General features: G+C 40.9%; 1 protein-coding gene and 1 long non-coding RNA gene across 2 annotated transcripts; both read right to left on the reverse strand.

Moving 5' to 3' along the window:
- Nucleotides 1–3,763: 3,763 nt before the first annotated feature.
- On the reverse strand, nucleotides 3,764–8,095 carry eif3m (eukaryotic translation initiation factor 3, subunit M). Its single transcript, XM_086107418.1, has 11 exons — nucleotides 7,978–8,095; nucleotides 7,492–7,624; nucleotides 7,201–7,339; nucleotides 6,424–6,547; nucleotides 6,250–6,344; nucleotides 6,002–6,085; nucleotides 5,817–5,916; nucleotides 5,540–5,621; nucleotides 4,806–4,949; nucleotides 4,545–4,605; nucleotides 3,764–3,993 (listed from the first exon to the last, which is right to left on the reverse strand). Exons 1-11 carry the CDS (start codon nucleotides 8,017–8,019, stop codon nucleotides 3,870–3,872), a joined length of 1,128 nt encoding a protein of 375 aa, XP_085963544.1. The 5' UTR covers nucleotides 8,020–8,095; the 3' UTR covers nucleotides 3,764–3,869.
- A 2,586-nt stretch (nucleotides 8,096–10,681) lies between these two features.
- Nucleotides 10,682–12,792, reverse strand: LOC147207682 (uncharacterized). The gene is made up of 4 exons (XR_015100422.1): nucleotides 12,392–12,792; nucleotides 11,970–12,139; nucleotides 11,786–11,903; nucleotides 10,682–10,903 (listed from the first exon to the last, which is right to left on the reverse strand). It is a non-coding gene; the product is annotated as an uncharacterized LOC147207682 (long non-coding RNA).
- Between the last annotated feature and the right edge of the window lie 6,562 nt (nucleotides 12,793–19,354).

Genomic DNA, 19,354 nt, shown 5'->3' on the forward strand with positions numbered 1-19,354 from the left:
GAATAACTCTAAATGTGTATTGATCCATCTCTGGCAACTTCATTTTTTATGTCATTGTTTTAGTGTTCTGAAACCTCTCATTTGAGTAAGAAGACTGAGAGTAACAAGAGTTAAATTTTATGCTTCAAGTACCGGTAAACTGTTAGGGAGGGGCCAGCCAGGCAGCCTCCTCAGCCAGGGTGCTCTGCACCTCACACCTGAGACTCGTCAGCTCATCACCCACCTGTTGCCTATCTGCTCGTTTGGACTGGTACAAATTGACTCACAGACCATTCCTCAGTGCAAGTTCGTGCCGTCACCACGCCAGTGGACTCTGTTGCCATCTCCTGCACCTTCTTGTTCCTTGTGTGGACATTTCCTTGTGGACTCCTCGTGCTTCTCCCTGAGTGACTTTGTGAAGATTCTTAAATAAACTACGCCAAGTGTTGGCTTCCATGATACCTGCCTGTTGTCGTGCTATTGGGGTCACATCCAAACCCTAACATAAACTTCAATGAAAGGTGTGATTAAGGAGTAACATAAATATTGGGGAAAATATAACAAAAATATAAAAGCAAATTTTGTTTCTTAGGGATGCGAGTGAAAACTGTAGTAAAAAATAATGATTCTAGTAAAATGTGTTCACTGTAAAGCTAAAAAATACATAAGTGTTGGGGGGGGGCAAGACATTTTTCAGGAATGCGTGTGATTTTATTTTACTGTATTAAAACATTAAATGCAACTGAACTGCTCTTAAAATTAAACTGGTGTGGGTAAAATAAAAAGTTAAACAAAATTTATGCATACAAGCTCATGCTTGATTGTATTTCATGTTTTCGGTGTAAATTGTATTTGTATCTTTAATTCAGTGATTCTTTCACATACCACTAGAGAGTGCCCTGATACCACTAATGGTGAATGACTGCCATCGTGTAATAAGCTCCAGTGGAATTAAAAGGTCTGTCTCTCTTTAATGACCCTTTAAAAGCCAAATTTTGCCTAAACATTTGAACTGCATCAATCTATTTGATGCTTTTACAACGCAGGAGCTATACCATCACCTTTAATGGGTAGGCACAAATTACATCTGTAATACAATGCTATCTTTGGGATCTATATGCTTCTTTTAAAGGCACTCAACCTTTCGCAGGGACCATACTGCTGTGTGTAAACCATGTAAGGTGAAAATGGTTCTGGAAGTGATTTAACCAGCGTTATTTTTGACTGAAGAGGAGACATCTGTGATTTCATTTCACGAAAAAAGTGGTCAGCAAATCTGGTGGTAAAATAAACACAAAACATGTTCAATAATTATACAGAAAAAAAACGTGGAATTACAAAGTGATGCTGGTTGGGTTCTTCCAATTTCCCAAAAAATCATAATGTATTTGTTTCTGTTTTATCCTTTCACCGTCATATCATAATATTTAGATGTTTTCACTAACATTCAAACATTCCTAATACTGTAGTCATACAAGCTGGAAGGACAAGTTAACCTCTGTGTATTAAAATGAAAATAAAGTCAACCTACCGCAAACAGAATGCTGTTTCAAAACCGATACCGTGCTAAGCACAGTGTGCTTTTTCCACCTCTCAAATGGAGCACTTATTACCTCAGGAGGCAGAAACCACTTAATCGGTCAGAAAATGATTGACTTTTGGACAAATAATGTAACTGTTCACCAATCTATGCCATCCATGTATAGTGACAGTCAGAATAATCAAATCCTCTTTCACGTGATCACAGAAGGTACAACTAACCCATGTAAAGTGCATAGCCATCTGTGTTAAAGGGAAAAGGCAGATAAATCCAACAGTACATCTTCTGTTGGCTCTAATGCTTTTTGGCTGGACTTCTGTGTAAAATATGTTGATGTTTCACACAGGCAAATATCTATCCCTGAGACTCGAGGCCTTGTGGCCAGTGTTTATGTAAAAAAAGATACGATGCAATTGGACTTTATCTGGCTGACTACTGCACGGTGCTAATTGAAGGGACAATGAGAACCCCTCTCTTGTAGTTGGCGAGGTATCTGGATTCTGTCGAGTATCGGAATTTATTCAGAGGAATGTTCACACGGAAATGAGGAATTCTACCCTTTATCAGCTGCGTGATGTCAAACTGTATCGCTCACTGACGATGATATCGTAACCCAGATTTTAAAAAAAGTAACGTCTTGTGCTGAGGTATACATCTACTTCTCAATGGTTCACACACAACGAGGCAGCTGTTTGTGCTTGTTCATTACTGTTGTCGCTTTTCATGATTTCACAAAGCAGAAGCACCTCTCTCTGACTTAGATAACAATAAGGTCATAGCGCTTACAACAGATAAAATGACACCAGTATTTACATCTGGCACTTCTCACATGCAGAAACACTGAATGAGACAAATTAGAAGCAAGGGAGAGGGAGCAGTAGCCAGACTAAAGAGGAGCATATTCCAGCCAAGATACAAGGCTTTACAAACATTCCGTTGACTTTGTCGCACGACTCTTTCTCTGCAGTGTTCCAGCTTTTTGTTTGACGGTGGCCCCTGAGAATGTGTTGCATGATACAGACGCCCCGATAAAGGCTGGAGATGTTACTCCTGGTGGACCACCGGACAGGGGTGAGTGCTGAGGTTCTGCAGATGTCTGGCGGGATAGGAAAAGCTGATCGCTACTATAGTTAAGGCTTAATCCGACTACAAAAGACAAATACACGACTCACAAAAAGTCAGGGATATTTGGCTAGCGGGTGAAATTTCAGGCCAAGGCTAAAATGCATTCAAAACTTTACAGGTGAACTAAATGTGACCTTCTCTGAACTTTTGAATGCACGTGTTTAACTGTGAAATGTTTCAGGAGTTTTTGGACAAGTTGCTGTTCTCTAAGGAAGAGTTTAATGGCAAAATTCACAACAGATGTCTGATCCTTGAATCGACCAATAAATGTCTTGGTTCAATTAGAGCTGGTGCTTAACCAGTCGTCCTCATGCTGTTAATATTTTGACATCATGAGACCAAGACGATACCTAACAATGGATCAACAGTACCTTACCAATGTGAAACAAACAGGACGTTCTCAGACGGAAGTGGCCACTGAGATACCAAGAAACTGGAAGTCACAGTAAGATGTAGAAGTGGATATCCTTTGGCCACATCCCATGCTGATGACCGCTACATTGTGAACAATGCCCTGAGAAACCGAATGAATGATACTCAACTCCAGGTGCATTCAAAGGAGGTGCGAGGCATCCAAGTGTCACGTCAGACCATTCAAAACCGTTTACATAAAAAAATATATTTACCACCTTAGGTGCATTTGGCTTTTGGTGTTCCGCAGTTTGCACCTTTAATGTCTCAGAGCAGAATGTGAGAACATACTTGTTGCAAGATAAAATCAAACAGAGTGAATCATGCTGACCACAAGTTGGACATTGCCTAGCAACGCTGTGAATCATCCCCCTACGAGCTCCAAGTGTTGTTAACACAATAATGCACGACGGGTTCATCGCAGTTCGCTTTAGCGTCGACAGTTCTTGCGTGTTTCCCTGACAAGCGACCTCATCATTGCAGCCAATTTCTCAACGCAAGTCACAGCTCATCTAATACTGGCATGTTGTCCTTTGACTGAAACCAGATGTTGAGAGACGTTTGAGGGCGAGCCCCCCCCCCAAAAAAAAGAATCACCTTTAAAATGAGGATGATGCCCATTTGAAAAGATTCAATGATTAAAACCGCAACCATTTAAAACAATCCTGTACAATATAAATCGTTTTTAAAAAAATCAAATCAACCGGATTGATCTCCACTGTTCTTTTATTGGATGAGTATAAAAGCTGAGGGAGCAGTTGTGAAAGAAGGAATCCAAGGGTTGGGCAGTTGACAGATAGGGTGAAGGTGGAATTTAGGCGGAAGGTGACAGAGTTTGCAGGCTGGACTTGACGGTTGCTAGGTTGGCTTTCCAGGAGGTGAGGCTATCGAACAGCTGCTGCCACTGCTGCTTGCCGAAGGTACGGTATGTGCTGTGGCTGATGGGGAGGATGACGGAGAACATGTCAAGTTGTATTCTTTATAAATGACACATTTACCCAGCAGACTGAAAATGAAGAGAACTTTGCAGAGGGATTTCTTTTGACGGTCTCGCTCGCTCAAGGAATTTTCATCTTTTCGTGTGGCACAATAGAGCTGCAATACTTACTGTTTACGTCATTCTTTGAAATCCTTCGCTTGCTGTGTAGTACTGCGTTCACGTAGACAAAGTCTGACTGACAGTATGTACAAATTCTGTTGAATGGTTTCACTATAGTTCAAATTTTCACTTAAAGCAGGTGGGTCTGGAATCTATCCCCATGATGAATTCCCCTCTGGCAGTTTTGGATTTAAGGTAAGCAAAAATAATAATAATCATTGGTTGTTCTAATTTAACACTGCTTTGCGGGTTGACCCTTTTTCCTGCCTTGGACACCATGCTAGTGTTGTGGCTACTAGGCTGGATGAGTCTGATCAATTGGCCTTTTATGAGCTAAATAATAATGAATAAGAATTAAAAAAAATAAAAATTTAAAAAGGGAAGAATTACCTGACAATAACTTGTTGCTGAGTCTGATCAATTTTGCAGTAGACCATCTTTGTCCGAACAGCTAAAAGGTAAACAGAAAAAAATAATAATAATACACAACAAATGAATAGGCAGAACAAGTCAACACCTTCACACTTGAATGACATTTTAAAGAAAAAATGCACTTGACCATGTAGGAAATCAAACAAAACGATTCTCATGTCTTATTATGAAACCCATCCTGGTAAATGAAGTGGCCTGTGCTAAGGGAAGGTTATTTACCATCAATGACGAACGCTTCAACATCATCTTCTCCAACCAGCAGGTCCTGTTGCATGGTTTCAAAGGAGATCTCCTTGAATTCCGCTGCCATGCCCATGAATGTGAGCAGACGCATCTTGGCCATGTTTTGCTCGTGGGACAGGCCTGAGGGCAGCAACGCGTAGGAATCATTAAACCGTCGCAGGTCATTACTTTCCCCTCAGGGACTTCCCCACTGATAATTGCTTGAACATTGACAAGCAACACAATTGGGCATTCTACTCATCAACACGAGTACACAGTGTCAGTTTGGGGGGGGGGGGGGGTCCGTCCTATGCGTGTATTTACAACTGATCACTTGGTCGTGAGGGGAAGGCACACTGCTGATGCATGCACATTCCTCTTTGGTGTCAACTGCGGGGAAAATGCCGGCTCAATATTCAACAGCCAATTACAAGAGGACATGCTGTGGTTTGGATAAACGGTAAAGGCGACATAATATTTTGATTTCACTGGGTTATGGGAGAATTAAAATTAGACTGGGAAAAAGTCAGCAGACAACCACCATTCTCTCTCACTCTCCCTCTCTCTCTCTCAACTCCCCCCCTTCAGTATTTTAGTAGTTCTACTTTGTGTGATATTTTCATTACAATGATATTCTCATACACTGAGCAATGTGTTCTTTTTAGTATGACCCGTCTTATTAGCATGTGTATGCATGGGTAGGTACGTAACAACGTGGCGAATGTACTTACCGAGAGAGTCAATGAAGTCTTTGTTATTCTGGTAAAACTTGACGTAGGAAGCCAACTTTGCACTTACAAATATAGTTAACAGCTGTAAAAGAGAAGAAGAGCCGAGCCATCAACTTCTTCAGTGGAGCAAAATTCAAGTCAAAAGTATTGTTTATTGTCATATGAGACAAGTTCACTTTAACAAGTCATGTTTGACGAGGGATTTGTAGACTACACAAGGCAATATCAGATTTTAAAGATTCCACGGCATGAAAGAATTGCACATCGCAAAACTCACGTCGTGGATGAGCTCTCCTTCCAAGAAGCGAACTGGCTTGAGAGTGAGCAGGTGGTCAAACAGGAAAGTGTTGGGGTCTTTTAGAGCTCGGACAATGCATCTGAAGAGAACAAAAGGGAGAGCAATCTGAAGGACGTGCAGTGAAGATGAATGGGACCACATAAGGGGAAGGGATGCAAATTTACCTGTGGGCATCAACGCGCGCTTGAGATGCATTGTCTTCTGTGTAACTTCCCAGCAACTCCACCATCACTTTGGCTGCAGCCTCACTGTCAAATCAGATACAGTGATTCCATTTTGACAGACAACTCTCTGACGTTTTTTTTAATGTGTGTAGCGCATGTCTTTAGATTATGGAGGTGTACCTAAATGAAAATTTGACTGAATGTGGACAAACTTGCTTATCTGCCCGATTGGCTAAATATGTAATTACCTTTTTTTGCAGTCCACCAGTGCTTCGTACACCAGCCTCAAAAGAGTGTGCTTCTTCTCTGTATTCAGGTTCCAATCTACAATCCACTTGGCCACCTAATTGACAGGATGCAGAGAATCAAAAAGTGAGGTTTCATGAGCTGGCAAAGATATCAACAAGTGGGACTGAGCGTGCCTGGTCGAGGTCATTGGGGATGAAGGCGATGGCGTTGCAGGCGGCTGCCACCTTGATGAGGCTGCATAGGACTGTATACCTGACTGGAGCATTTTCATCCATGCCATGGAACAGATTACTTAGCCTAGAACACAAAAACAACACTTCCAATTCCATCACTGCAGTGGAGAAGGTTTTGGAGCAAAAGCCGCTACTGTATTATTTTTGACTTGGAGTGGAACTATGTTAGGACCGTTTTCTGTTATGCTGCAATATGTATACACCGGCATCAAATATCGTCAATGATTGATGCTATCCGATGAGTACCAAGTATGCACAGCAACAAATCATCCCATTATCTGTCAATAATGTATATATAACATAATTCCACATGAATTATCCATCAAACCATTTTTTTTCATAGGTAAACTGGAAAGAGGTGGAGTACATGCTGGACTGGCTCCCTGTCAATCGCAGGGCACATTTATCCAAAGAAGCAAACTTATGCACTAACCTAGCGTGCATGTGTTTGGAATATGGGAGGAAGCAAGAGTAGTTGAAGAGAATGCAAGCCCAGAGGGAAAATGCAAGGTTCACATAACCAAGGTGGTGTTTTTTTTTCCCAGCCTTTGACCACCACATTGTTCTAATATTTATCTTTAATACAGGTTCTGTACTGTCAGCAATCCCCTCACCGGTAATTTCCACACATCCAGGAATGGTTATTTTAGCTTTTGGTAGCAGCTAAGAACACGAGTGTGTGACTTCAGTAAGCAAAAAGTTCAGAAAATGACTCACAACTGCATCCTGAGGGAAGGTCTCTCTCCTTCACGGAACTTGACCAGTTTTTCGCACAGACTCTCGATGAGAGCTTCTTGCTTCTCTGCGTCCAATATCAACAGCAGCGATACGATGCTGTTCATCACACTCTCCACATCTGTGGGGATGGAGATACACCCACACCCACATATGCCCACCTCCGTGTTATTTGCTGTATGGTGAGGCTGAGGCTCATTCGTACCAGTTTTGTCTGAACAGAGATTGCTCAGCATGTTTAACACGATTAAGATGGCTTGGACGACTGCTGACCTTTATCATCGTCTTTGAGACAAACATCACAAGCCTCAATGATTTGAGCCAGGTCGACGTGAAGTCCACCGTCAGAGTTCTCCTCGGAGATTTCCGCTCCTTTGGACTTGATGTAGGCTCTCAACTCGGAAGCCTTTGAAAATGTGCAAACATTAAAAGCTGATATTTGGTTGATCTTGAAAACATGTCACGTCCTTTGTCTAATTTGTGTCGATGTAGCAGCTAACGTAATTATCTCATCAAGCATGGTTGACATGGGTAAGCTGCACAGAACTACGACGTCAGATAGTTAACAAAACTTGTATTTAAAGTCAATTCGATCGGATATTTTTCCACCCGATTCTTGCGGTTCTCGTAGCTACCTCTGCGCTGCGTTTTACCGTGTTAGCTTAGCTGGATAATCTTTCTGATTCAATATTAGGAATTAACGAGGTCATCAGCAGGGAGAATGAGAATAAAACAAATATATGGATAACAAGGCGATACCTGGTCATCTTCCGTTATATCGATGAATGCCGGGACGCTCATTTTTGTTTTTTTTTGTGTGCCTCGGTGACAAGACACACGCTCCCACTAGGGTAGACCTGACCGGAAAAGAAAAAGTCAACAATGCCGATGAGAGATTTTACTTCCGGGTCATTTTTCTTAAAGCGACAGTGCTCACAGAGCCTTCCCTCTCAGAGTTTGGGGTTTCACAAGCGTTTTAAATTATGTCCCGTCTTTATAACAGGGAATTGTTTCCACTTAATTTCGTCCTTCCAAATTTATGACTAAATCCCCACATATCGCTGCTGGATAGCTTCAGCTAATGTTCCCTTAGCCTCAAAGGTCAGCCAACCTCTTAAATTTGATGTCACCCAGACTTCCACACTGCATCCCTATCTTTCATTCTCTCCTCTCCAGATAGCCATCTACTCTCTCTGGGAGATTAACCCTGGATGACTTGGATGAGAGTTACTGAGGTGAAACTGATCCCTGAAAGAGAGGTTATCTAATGGAGCTCCGGCCCATCTGCGTGGACCACCATCGCGGGCCCGTTCCAACCCGGAAACACCATCAGTGTCAGAGGGCAAACACCCTCCACCGTAGCCCCAATGACCTGTGGGCGCACGTGGTCTGCCTCTGTGCCAAGCCCGATCCTGTGTATTGTTACAATGGCAGGTCACAGGGTGATAGAAGTGAGTGGGGTGCAAAGGGTAAGTAGAGCAAGAGTTCACCCTAAAAACTATGGAGTCGTGTTACAAACATCTGAAAGGTGCTGCACAGGCTTCAGTCCCACAGCTAAGATGCTGAAGTTGTTTTCAAATGCATTGCTTACAGTTCATTTGTCACCGAAATTCGGGTATTTTTAGGACTCACTGGCTACCGAGGTATATGCGCAGTCATTATTCCCTGAAAGAGTTCTTGCCACATATTTCTCGTTGTGCTTACAGTTAAGGAACTGAACTCACTGTAGTTAGTCTTAAAAAAGAAAAAAAAAGAGGGGAAATGGCTGATGGAGGATTTCACCATCATACTCGCACAATGCGTCATCTTGTTGGGAAGGCAAGTGCCTGGTACCAAATCCCACCCTTACTCTCTGTTGCCCTTGTATGCTGTCACAGCAAATAATTTATAGATACTTCTCCACAAGTGTGCTAGTGTAACACAGCACCGTTCATTATCTGATTAATAACTGTTGTCAAGTGCCTGGCGTATTTCAGGTCCTGATTTTTTTTTTTTACTTTGAAGCTCCAGGTGTATATGAACTGTTGAGTCTTCTTTAAAATGCTTTTGCAGTGTTACCTTGAATACAAGATCTAATATTGAAACATCAATATGTTGAAAAAACCCCCCTGCTTTTGTGTTTTCAATATGTCTGGTAAAACCTGTGTTTGCATTGCAATAAAAATAAATGTCACCATCCTAAAAACATTATTTACCGTTCAGGGTGTTTTCAGTACCAGTAATAGTGTAAAATTCTTAACATGCATACACAAAAAAACGCTCTCACTACTCTAACACTCCTAATTGAAAAGGAAAAAACTGCTACCGACAATTACTCATAAGTTTTATAGTATATTGTTGTCACTGTCGCTTTTTCTCTGACTTGCTTTGCTTGGACTGGTCCTTTTTATATTTTCAAACAATTGTCACAGAAGCCACAAAAATCCAAAGAGAGATCAAAGTACATGGAAGGAAGGACGCAGTAGAATGAAAGCCATTGGCAATGATCACTTCATTCATTCACTGCCCTCATGTATTTTGGCGACTTAGACAGTCAAAGCTTTGCTTTTTCCCCATAGCTACGTTCAGTCATTAATTCTTCGAATCGGTTCTCCTCACTAGGCAGATATGAAATTATAAATATACACATTGTTGTAAACACAGTATATACTGTACATATGATACATGTAATGCAGTACTTCTCAGTTATTTTCTGTTACGCCCCCCCAAAGTAAGAAGAAAATATTTCGCATCTCCCCCCACCCCCTTCCAACTCTCCGCCCGCCGTGACTGTAAGTAGGATCATCTGTCGCAAAAATTGCGCTGTGTACATCTCTGCAAAATAATGTATCCTTGGTAACATTAAGGAAACAAAAAAAATTATATAAACCTGCCGGATAACTTTATTAATATTGTTTATATTAACTGCACACAGTCTGAAAATGACAGCGCCACTGCAACCTACTGTAGTGGATGTGCAATTACACTTTTTTCTAGTATGTCAAAAAAAAAAAAAAAAAGCATGGTCCATTGGGTAATTGAGGTAGCTGGCTGGATCTCGCTTCATATCTGAAAAAATCCAATTTTTGTGGTGAGAGCTCATGTTATACAACACTTTTGATTGACCATTACATCTGCAACATTGTGACTGTACACCTTTGATAGCAAAACCAGTGGCCGATATTTGGCCATTCATGAAAACTAGTTGCAGATCATTGTAAACTGTTCGGACGGTTCAGATGCGCCCAGCGGCCGCAATATTTTTACAGGTATTATAAAGTAATGATTCAATAGCAGAATGAAAGCCCGTTTCACATTACTAAAGGATGAAAGAATGCTGTCTGCAGAGAAATTGTATTGTGTGAAGTATACTCCTGTTTCTCCCCCTGTCAGTTGTAATTAGTCATGATTGCTTGACTCTACATTTCCATTGGAAAAGAAATTGAAATACAGAAAAAAAGCACAACAGAAAGACAGACTACTGCAGTTTTCCTGATATGTCTTTACTGTACAACCTAACTTTTACCACGATGAAACCTGACCAGTGCATTTCTCAGAGGATTAGTTGACAATTGCAGCAGCCCCATGTTTTCAGTAATTTATGTCTGGTGAAATCTTTAAGTACAATTCAGTGGAAGAGTATTTGTCATTTGCCGTCTCTCACGCAGTCTGCTTGATGATGCCAGTTTCCCATTTGATCGTAAGACTGTGATTGGGAAACACAACATTGTCAAAGACACGCCTTTATGCAGAGACAATATAATGTTCAATGAAATCCAAATTTCAGCATGTACCTCTTTGAGATGAAACAGTATGAACATTTCGTATCACAATTATAGCACTTTTTGCACGCTAGAAATTATAAACGGCAGCAATCAACATTAATTTTCATGCTTGCAAGGCCCCAAGTAATGTGGGCGCTTTCACACGTGAAGTTTGTTTTCTCTGGTTCCAGTCAGTCTATATATTGAATGATGAAATGGCTTGCCACTTAAGAACCGAACTGTAGTATAAAAGCATCGCTTTGCCGCCATATCAGTGTCAAGAAACTACGTTGAAGTGAGTGATAGAAATTCATGTAATGCTTTGGTGCAATCTTCTGGAGTCTAGGCAACCGTAAACTGGCGCTAATTTTCACTATTTGCGGGCCGCGGCAGGTTTCCATCCCGATTCCCCACAAATTGCAGAGGAACACTGCCTCACTCTCTAGCCGCTTCTAAACAAAGACAATGCAGCTTAGCCTTGTGCTATATGACGTCATAGGTTGTGATATGCTTTTTGCAGTATGTCAAATGAATTACAAACCACATTTAAAAATACAATATACATATGTCAAGGCTAATTTTTAAAAATACATCTTGATTCGTCTGAACCTCTATGAAGGGTGTTGCGATTTAACAAGGGTGGCAGCTACCACTGTGACAGATACATTATTAACAATAATTACAATTTGAACCGGTAAATTGGAAAATTGTGAAGTATGTCAGAAAGGTTCCAGGACTGGTGTCACAAAAGATATGTTTCAAATCTAAATCACAAACTAGAATTTTCTCCCTGCAAAGTAATACTCCTCGATACTCAAACTAACCTTTTCAGCCTTCTATGCAAGGCCTTTATGCCCTCCTGGAAGGAGTTTTCCTGGATCATCCGATGTTCCGTTGTCACGGCCATCTTGATGTCATCCACATTTTGATGACCCCCTTGAGCTTGGGAAACAAGGGGGGAAAAAAAATCTCACACAAAGTCATGTTGCGTCAGTAGGGAGGTCGTACCAGCATGGTGATGATATTCTGGCCCAGGAACTGTCGGATGCTCAGGTGCGTTGTCATGGTGAAACAGTTGCAAGTTGTCCTGCCACAGCTGTTACCTCTTCCCACAAAGTGAACAAAGCAGCCACTGCAGGATCTCCTTTTATACGTGCTGGTTGATCATCTGACTCACACTAAAGTGGAAAACTCGTAGTTTATAGTTTGGGTTTGAAATAATACCTTTTGTGACAGCGGTCCTGGAACTTTTCTCACATACTCCATATGCTGTTTCACATTTTATCAGTAAACCGGTTCACCCCTTGTACCGCAGTTTTAGTTTCTATAACCGCAAATCATTTGTGTTGTCGGTGTGACCGATAACATTGTACATTGTAATTGTAATTAAAACCACAACAAAAACAACATCAGACAGGCGTGAAGCTCACCAAAGCATGGCAGTGACAGGGAGACGCCAGGGGCTGCTGTAATTCCCCTGGAATACCAACAGCACCTCTGTTGTGGTTATTCTTTTCATGTTTATGGCAAATTGCCCACTTGGCCTCCTACAAGATAAATGACTGTGTATTAAGAGTCAGTTGAGCCCAGGTGCGGCCTCTCTCGCTGTCTGCAGTCCAAGCGGCGAGTATCCATGTAAAGCAGCCTCATGGTCATCGTCCAACATGGCCGCCTACCTTCCACCCACTAATTGTCTGGTTCCCACAGTTCTGCCTGCCTTCACCGCCTCTGAAAAATCCCCCTCGCTCAGGCTCATCTATCAGTCAGTGACCTTGTCAGGATGCATTGCATGACTTGCTTTGTGCTTCCCAAGGTGAGGCCGATTGCTTGTTAATTACTTATAAGATGAGCGACCCCCCCCCCCCCGGCCCCCCGCCTCCTTGCAAGCATGCAAGCCGTTGCACAAGAACAACAAACAAATACTGTCGAAGATGCCTTTACTGCCAAGGACTAATTTATGGGACCTCAAAGCAGCATAATTATTTTTTTAAAGCTTCATGTTTAAGCCAAAAGAAATACTTTTTAGTTGTGAATTGTGTTCTGTCATAATGATTTGATCGTCGCCATCATGATCAAACTCATATCAAACAAATCATTACCAATGACCCAAATGAACACAATAGACATGAATTTATTACAACAAACACATATTGTTTGTTTGATGATCAATAGAAATAGATTACAGCATTTTTTATAGCCAGTGACATGTTGGGAACGGCTGGTTATTATTACTCGGCTTAAGTATGAGTCACGACGCTGTGTACTTGTTGTTTAGATTATTTTGTCTTGTCTTTGACAAGTCACAAAAAGGAAATGTAGCACCCACCTTTGGAAAACCTCAAACACTTTGCAAATAAAGACAACTTGTATATTTTTCTCAAATAAGTCATTGCTTATCAGCACGTTCCCTCTTAAGCTGTAAACATGCAACTCCGACAACTCCAAATCTCCAATTTTCATAAAAGGAAATCATTTATCATACAGTGGGGAGCAACCTCCAAGGATGAATGCAATCTTTTCTGAGATTCTGGACCACCTTTGATTTGTGCATACCTCTCTTTTTGGACATATTGGATTCCTAAATATAACAACTGTAATTAAATAAAAGAATGTAGAAACAATAAAACATCATCCATCAGAAACTTAACATAAATTTGCGGCTTGCTAATCGGAAGGAAAGTCATATTGGTTTTTAAAAAATCCTCAAATTTGGGTCAAATTGTGATCGTGTTTCATTTTAGAGAATCCAATATTATTTTGAAGGTAAATTCTGTTTACATTTTCCAAGCTTTTGCAACTCTTTAAAACCAGCTATGATTTTCTATCTGGCTAGTCTTGAACCTGCGACCTTATAATAGTTTGACGCCTATCTATATCATTTACTCCTCTGATAGCTTCTAAGTCCTTGTGATTAATTATCTGCTCCACCTCCTCGTATTCAGTCAAGCAGAGTTATGATCAGAATCACCCACGATGCACTCTAAATGTCCATTGACGCCAGGCATTCAGCTAGAATTTTATGACTCTAGTACGAAATTTTGTACACCCCCCCCCCCCCCCCCCCCGCTCCACTCATGCCATATCACTTAGCTTCATATCACTGACAGCACCACGGTGATCAATCATGGCAACTTTGGGGTCGTTCATCCCCCAACGCGGAATGTGTGTCATGCGTGCTCTCGTTCAACCTCATGGCAGCTGCGAAAAAAAAAAAAGGGGGGAGTCAATGCAGTAGGACCGCAGCTCTCCCTGTGATGGAGCGACCACTTGTCATCAAACGGTGTTTATATTACGCACACTCACAGGCTTGTACAAGTGTTAAGATGACATAGTTAAACAACAGTTAGCATCCAATTCATCTGAATTGAAGCCAAAAGATGCCACGACTCTGTAATACTAATTAGAGGCATGTTACATTCCATGACCTTTCACCTTTCAGATAACAATGCAGGCCATCTCATCCGAGTTGATGATGTCGGACAGAGGTCCTCAATAGGTGGATTCTTGTCCGACTCATGAGACCAAGTTGCCTTTCTGAATGGACCCATCGCTTGATATTACATTAATTTGATCAACATTTGTCATATAAAATGACTTATCAGCTTTTCTCGTCAGTACAATAGTAAATGTAGGAAATGCACTGACCATGTGCTTTAACTCCTCCCACATGACGTGCCTCAGCCAATCAAATCCGCATATCAGATTTGTGGGTAAAATCAGTGGGTGCGTTTGAAACGGGTAAGTGGTATAGAGAGAGGTCTCAAGAAAAGTGGAAAAGGTGGGGTTGAAGGTTTTCAGCTATTCATATTACTTCCGATTGTGTATGTGTGCAATATTTTTGCAAATAATCAATATCATTGCAGAACAATATTTCTTCTTAAAATAATCCTTCGGATGATAATGACAAACTATGTGCTGACTAAATTCAAATGTAGGCCATGATGTTTGGGATGTCGCCTTGAAGAAATGTTCTTTAAGTTTTAGTTGGGGGGGGGGCCCTAATGTCGATGATTTTATGTTGGAGAACAGATTGCCATTAAATGATGTCTTTAAAAGAAAGGAAATGAAGGATCCAATCTTAGGATCCAAACTAGGTCAAAAGATGAGATTTATAGCAACAAACATATTTTCAGAGATTATTCGCCTGCTGGAATTCTCAATTCCACGCTGACGTTAGTTATTTTGCACGCTTCTCCCTATCATTGCACTCACGTGTGAGTCATCACGTCCGTGTTTGCTTGTCCTCACGATGAGGCTTGCGGTGGATGACAGCCGATGCGCAATAACCGCTGGAGATATGCGCAATGTTTTTGGTGTCCTGCTGACGCCCTGCTGGCCGCAGCTGCTGCTGGGCGTGACAACACGAAAGAGGCAGCAGTTTACTGTAAAGCGCTGATAACGGGCTGGCCTTGAACGTGACACACATGCACCTGCTGGGATGAGACATGGATTATCACATTTTCGCATTTTTCCTGCAAGTGTTGAACTATATAAACCTTAAAAATGCTTTCAGTAAGCCAGATCATTTTTTCATCACATCAAATGTTTACACAAGGCCTGCAATAACTTATTTCTCTTGGACACGTTTAGATTATTGTTCTGCTCTGGGTTTTGTATTATTATCTGACTTTTACTACACTTTGTTTGCAGAGGTCCATTGCAAAAGCTGCATAAAAATGCTCAGTTACGAATTATGCTGTTCAAAAGGTTTTCATTCTTACAATGTTTTGGTGGAGACCGATACTGCATCATAATGTGAGCTGTCATTTGTAATTTCATGATCTTTCTTGTTGCAGATTAGGGCGACAGAGTATGAGAGACACCTCTCAGTATGATGAAGTACAGTTCCAAACTACTGCAAAATAAGACCATTGTTGAATGAATGCCCCTCTGAAAGTGGAAAAAAAATGAGCTTTATATTTTGAAAGGCTGCTAGTTTTCTTTTTTTAATATAACTGTTCAATAAATGACATGGTTTGGATGGAAATTTGGTGTTTGTAAAACTCTCAGTTGAAAAAGCATAATTTCTTATACAGTATTTCCAGTATATATTCTTGTGACATCTAACTCTAGAAATGTTTATTTGAATTTTTTTGTTGGTAACACCGCCACAGAAGGGTACCAGTGATGCAAGCATGATGATAGCCAGATTAAGAGTGCCACACCCAGGAAAGTCTGCCAGCTCAGTTACTTAGCAATAGAATTACTTTCATATGAATTACATACAAAAAACAACTGACCAGACTGGCTAAAAAAATACATGTAGCTGAACACTAATGTCTGATGATGACCATCCAACTGATCAAAGAGGCTTTTCTTTCAGCTGTCTTCAAAGGGCCGCTTTATAATGTGTCCAGATAGTGTTCACCTTTGGACATTCCATTGGACTTGGGTAAACAAGAATCGACATTATGACTTCATTTCAGTGCGAATATTTTACCAGAAACAAAAAGCTATTGCACTCAAACACTCCAACATTATTTATGTGTTTATTGGACATAAACCGAAGGGAGGAATATCGGGTTTCGTGATGGAAGTTGACGGTGAAGAGAAACAAACAGCAGAACAGCGTGTGTTAAACATCAGTCGACTAGTGTTGTGTCTGACACATATAGTGTGGAAATACTCACTCTCCCACAGATTGTTCTTCTCTGTGTCTTATCACCGCTTCTGATATGTGACTCTTTGAAGAGTGCTCACTGTTGATAGTGGGGAAATTGAAATTTAAAAAAATGCATGGCCATTGCTTTTTCATTAAGGAAAATCAGGAACAGTGACTATCCTGTTTGATGAAAACACTTGAAAGGTGCTTAGACCTCCTTAATATGAATTGAAAATTACAGATTTATTCCGTTCCCCCACTTGAATGTTGAAGATCATCATACATACACTACATATAGATCAGACAAAGACAACAAAAATATTCAAGTTACCTCTCCCTTTGTGGAAAAAGTACTTGCCTCCCTTGTTCAATCATGGATTTATTGTGGCTACTGGCAAATCACATTTCTTAGTTCATTTTCACTACGGCCAAGCCTGACTACCTCCAGACTTGTTCACTCAAGAAATCACTGAAATAGAACCTGTCTGCCAAAATGAAGTCGGCCAAAAGATCTCAAAAAGCTGAAACAAAATGGCATGATCCAAAGAAATTCAAGAACAGATTAGAAATAAATTAAACCGAAATCTAACAGTCTGGAAAGGTTTAAAACTTTTGGAATCCAGCAAATCAGAGAGCTATTATCCACCAATTTAGAAAGCATAGAACCGCAGGGAACCTTCCCAGAAGTTGCCAGTCTCCAGAAATTAACCCAAGGGCACAAGCGATGACTCATCCAAGAGATCACAGGAACCCAGGACAATGTCTAGAGAACTGCTGGCCTCCCTTGCCTCAGTTAGTCATGACTCAACAATGAACGAAAAAACTGGGAAAAAAATCACATTGATAGCACAGTTCCAAGGCTAAAATCACTGCTGATCAAAAAGATTATAAGGCTCGTCTTACGTTTGCCACACACACCTGAATGACTCCCAAGACTTTTGGGAGAATATTCTATGTAATGACAAAATAATTTTTTTGGAAGATATATGTCTCATTACATGTAGCATAAATATAACACAGTCTTACATCATACCAAAAGGTATGGTGTACATGGTCGGTGTAGTGTGATGGTCTGGGGCTGCTTTGTTTCTTCAGGGCCTGGATGACTTACCAACAATTCAGCTATTTACCTGTAGGAAAATGTTTGAACATCAGTTTGTGACCCCAAGCTGAATCTCATGTGGGTTCTGCGTCACAACAGTCCAAAATTCATTGGGCAAGTCAACTTTTGAATGGCTTAAAAAAAAACTTAATTAAGATTTTGGAGTGGCCTAGTCAGAGTCCAGATGTGAATTCTGTCATAACTTTGAAAAGGCTATTCATGCTCAAAAACCCTCCATTGTTGCCCAATGAAAGCAGTTCTGCAAGGAAGAGTGGGCCAAAATATCTCCACAAAGATGTGAAAAACTCATTGTCAGTTATAACACATTTTTCACTCAACGCCATGTAGGTTTGGATTTTCTTTCATCCGTAACAATGAAAAAAAACTTAACTTAAAAAAACGTTTTTTTTTGTCTGTTATTTATTTTTTGATGGTGAGAATCATTTCAATGTGACAAACAAACAAACAAAAAAATAAATCGGGAAGGAGACAAACAATTTTTCATTCCGCTGTATGTCACTCACGAAATTGTTTTGTGTTTTGTCTGCATATTTAAGACCAAAACAACACCTGCAGATTTGCCTTAGCACTGCATCTATTTTAAAACCGATGACTGGTGCTTTTAAAATGGCTGTCATGTTAAACCACAAGTCTTTTTGCTTTGAAAAAAAAAAAAAAAAGCAAAACTGCAAGAACAGCCTGTCTTTCCATGCATGCGAACGGATTTGTGTTCAAACACAGAAAAGTAATGTCTTTTTCACGTGTCCCGGCAGGTCACATATCGCCGTAGTTTATCATTGGCTTTTTGGCTGAGACAAAGCCTTCTCCAATTCCCTCACGGCGCTGGAGAAAGTTCGGCTCTTGTGTGTTTATTGTTAAGGGTCACGGCTAGTAGTGACCGTTTGCCTTCCTCTCCGTTCTGATGTTGTTTTAAACCCAGAGTTAACCACGTAGTGATCTGAAGAAGAATGGGCATATTTGGGGACCACCATCTGTCATTTGGGCTGAAGGGCTTGTTTTCTCTCTGACCAGTCACCTCTGATGAATCCTCACTAAATACTCCGCTGGGGAAGGTATGGCCAGCGTTTGCCTTGGCTTAGCAGCAAATATTTCGGCCAGATTTCCTCATTTGTGCCACAACCTTTGGCTCTCATAGAACATTATTTACGGTCCTTGTTTGTTTATCATGGGTGGACCCCGGAAGTTTTGGCTGCTGTTAAGGGAGAAATAATTTTTCTCCACTTCCATATATAAGTCAGCTATGTGGACATCCTCTGAATGTTCGGGTGTTTTTCTGGGATATGACTTAGCCTCTGTACTAATTCCCAGAATAAGTCAGAGAGAGAATTTTGTCTTCGTGAGAATCATAAAATATGCAATTCGCTTTTGTGGAAATTGACTTTATATGTACAGTACATACACTGCTGGCCCAAACACTACCTCGGTTTTATCATACCTTAACACATTTTCCGACATGCATCTGGGAGATTTCAAATATGTGTTTGCAAAATCTTACTGGCCTTGAATGTTTTTTTTTTCCTGTCAGGGGTCGCTGCAGCTAGTCATTCACATGATTTGTTTGGCACAGTTTTTTACACCGGATGTTTTTCCTGACACAACTCTCCCGTTATCATCCAGGCTTGTGACTGGCATTGACTGGGTATTGAGGCACTCACCGGGAATGGAACC

Source organism: Hippocampus guttulatus, chromosome 3 (assembly GCF_054856545.1).
Source record: "Hippocampus guttulatus isolate MCC_2025c chromosome 3, RoL_Hgut_1.0, whole genome shotgun sequence".
In the NCBI taxonomy this organism is placed as follows: Eukaryota; Metazoa; Chordata; class Actinopteri; order Syngnathiformes; family Syngnathidae; genus Hippocampus; species Hippocampus guttulatus.

Excerpts from the sequence above, each read along its gene's own strand:
- eif3m (XM_086107418.1), bottom strand. The coding sequence starts at position 8,019 with ATGAGCGTCCCGGCATTCATCGATATAACGGAAGATGACCAG. Across the intron at positions 7,340-7,491 it reads TCTCAAAGACGATGATAAAG|ATGTGGAGAGTGTGATGAAC; the intron begins GTCAGCAGTCGT and ends CCATCCCCACAG. Across the intron at positions 3,994-4,544 it reads CAGCAACAAGTTATTGTCAG|CCACAGCACATACCGTACCT; the intron begins GTAATTCTTCCC and ends CCTCCCCATCAG.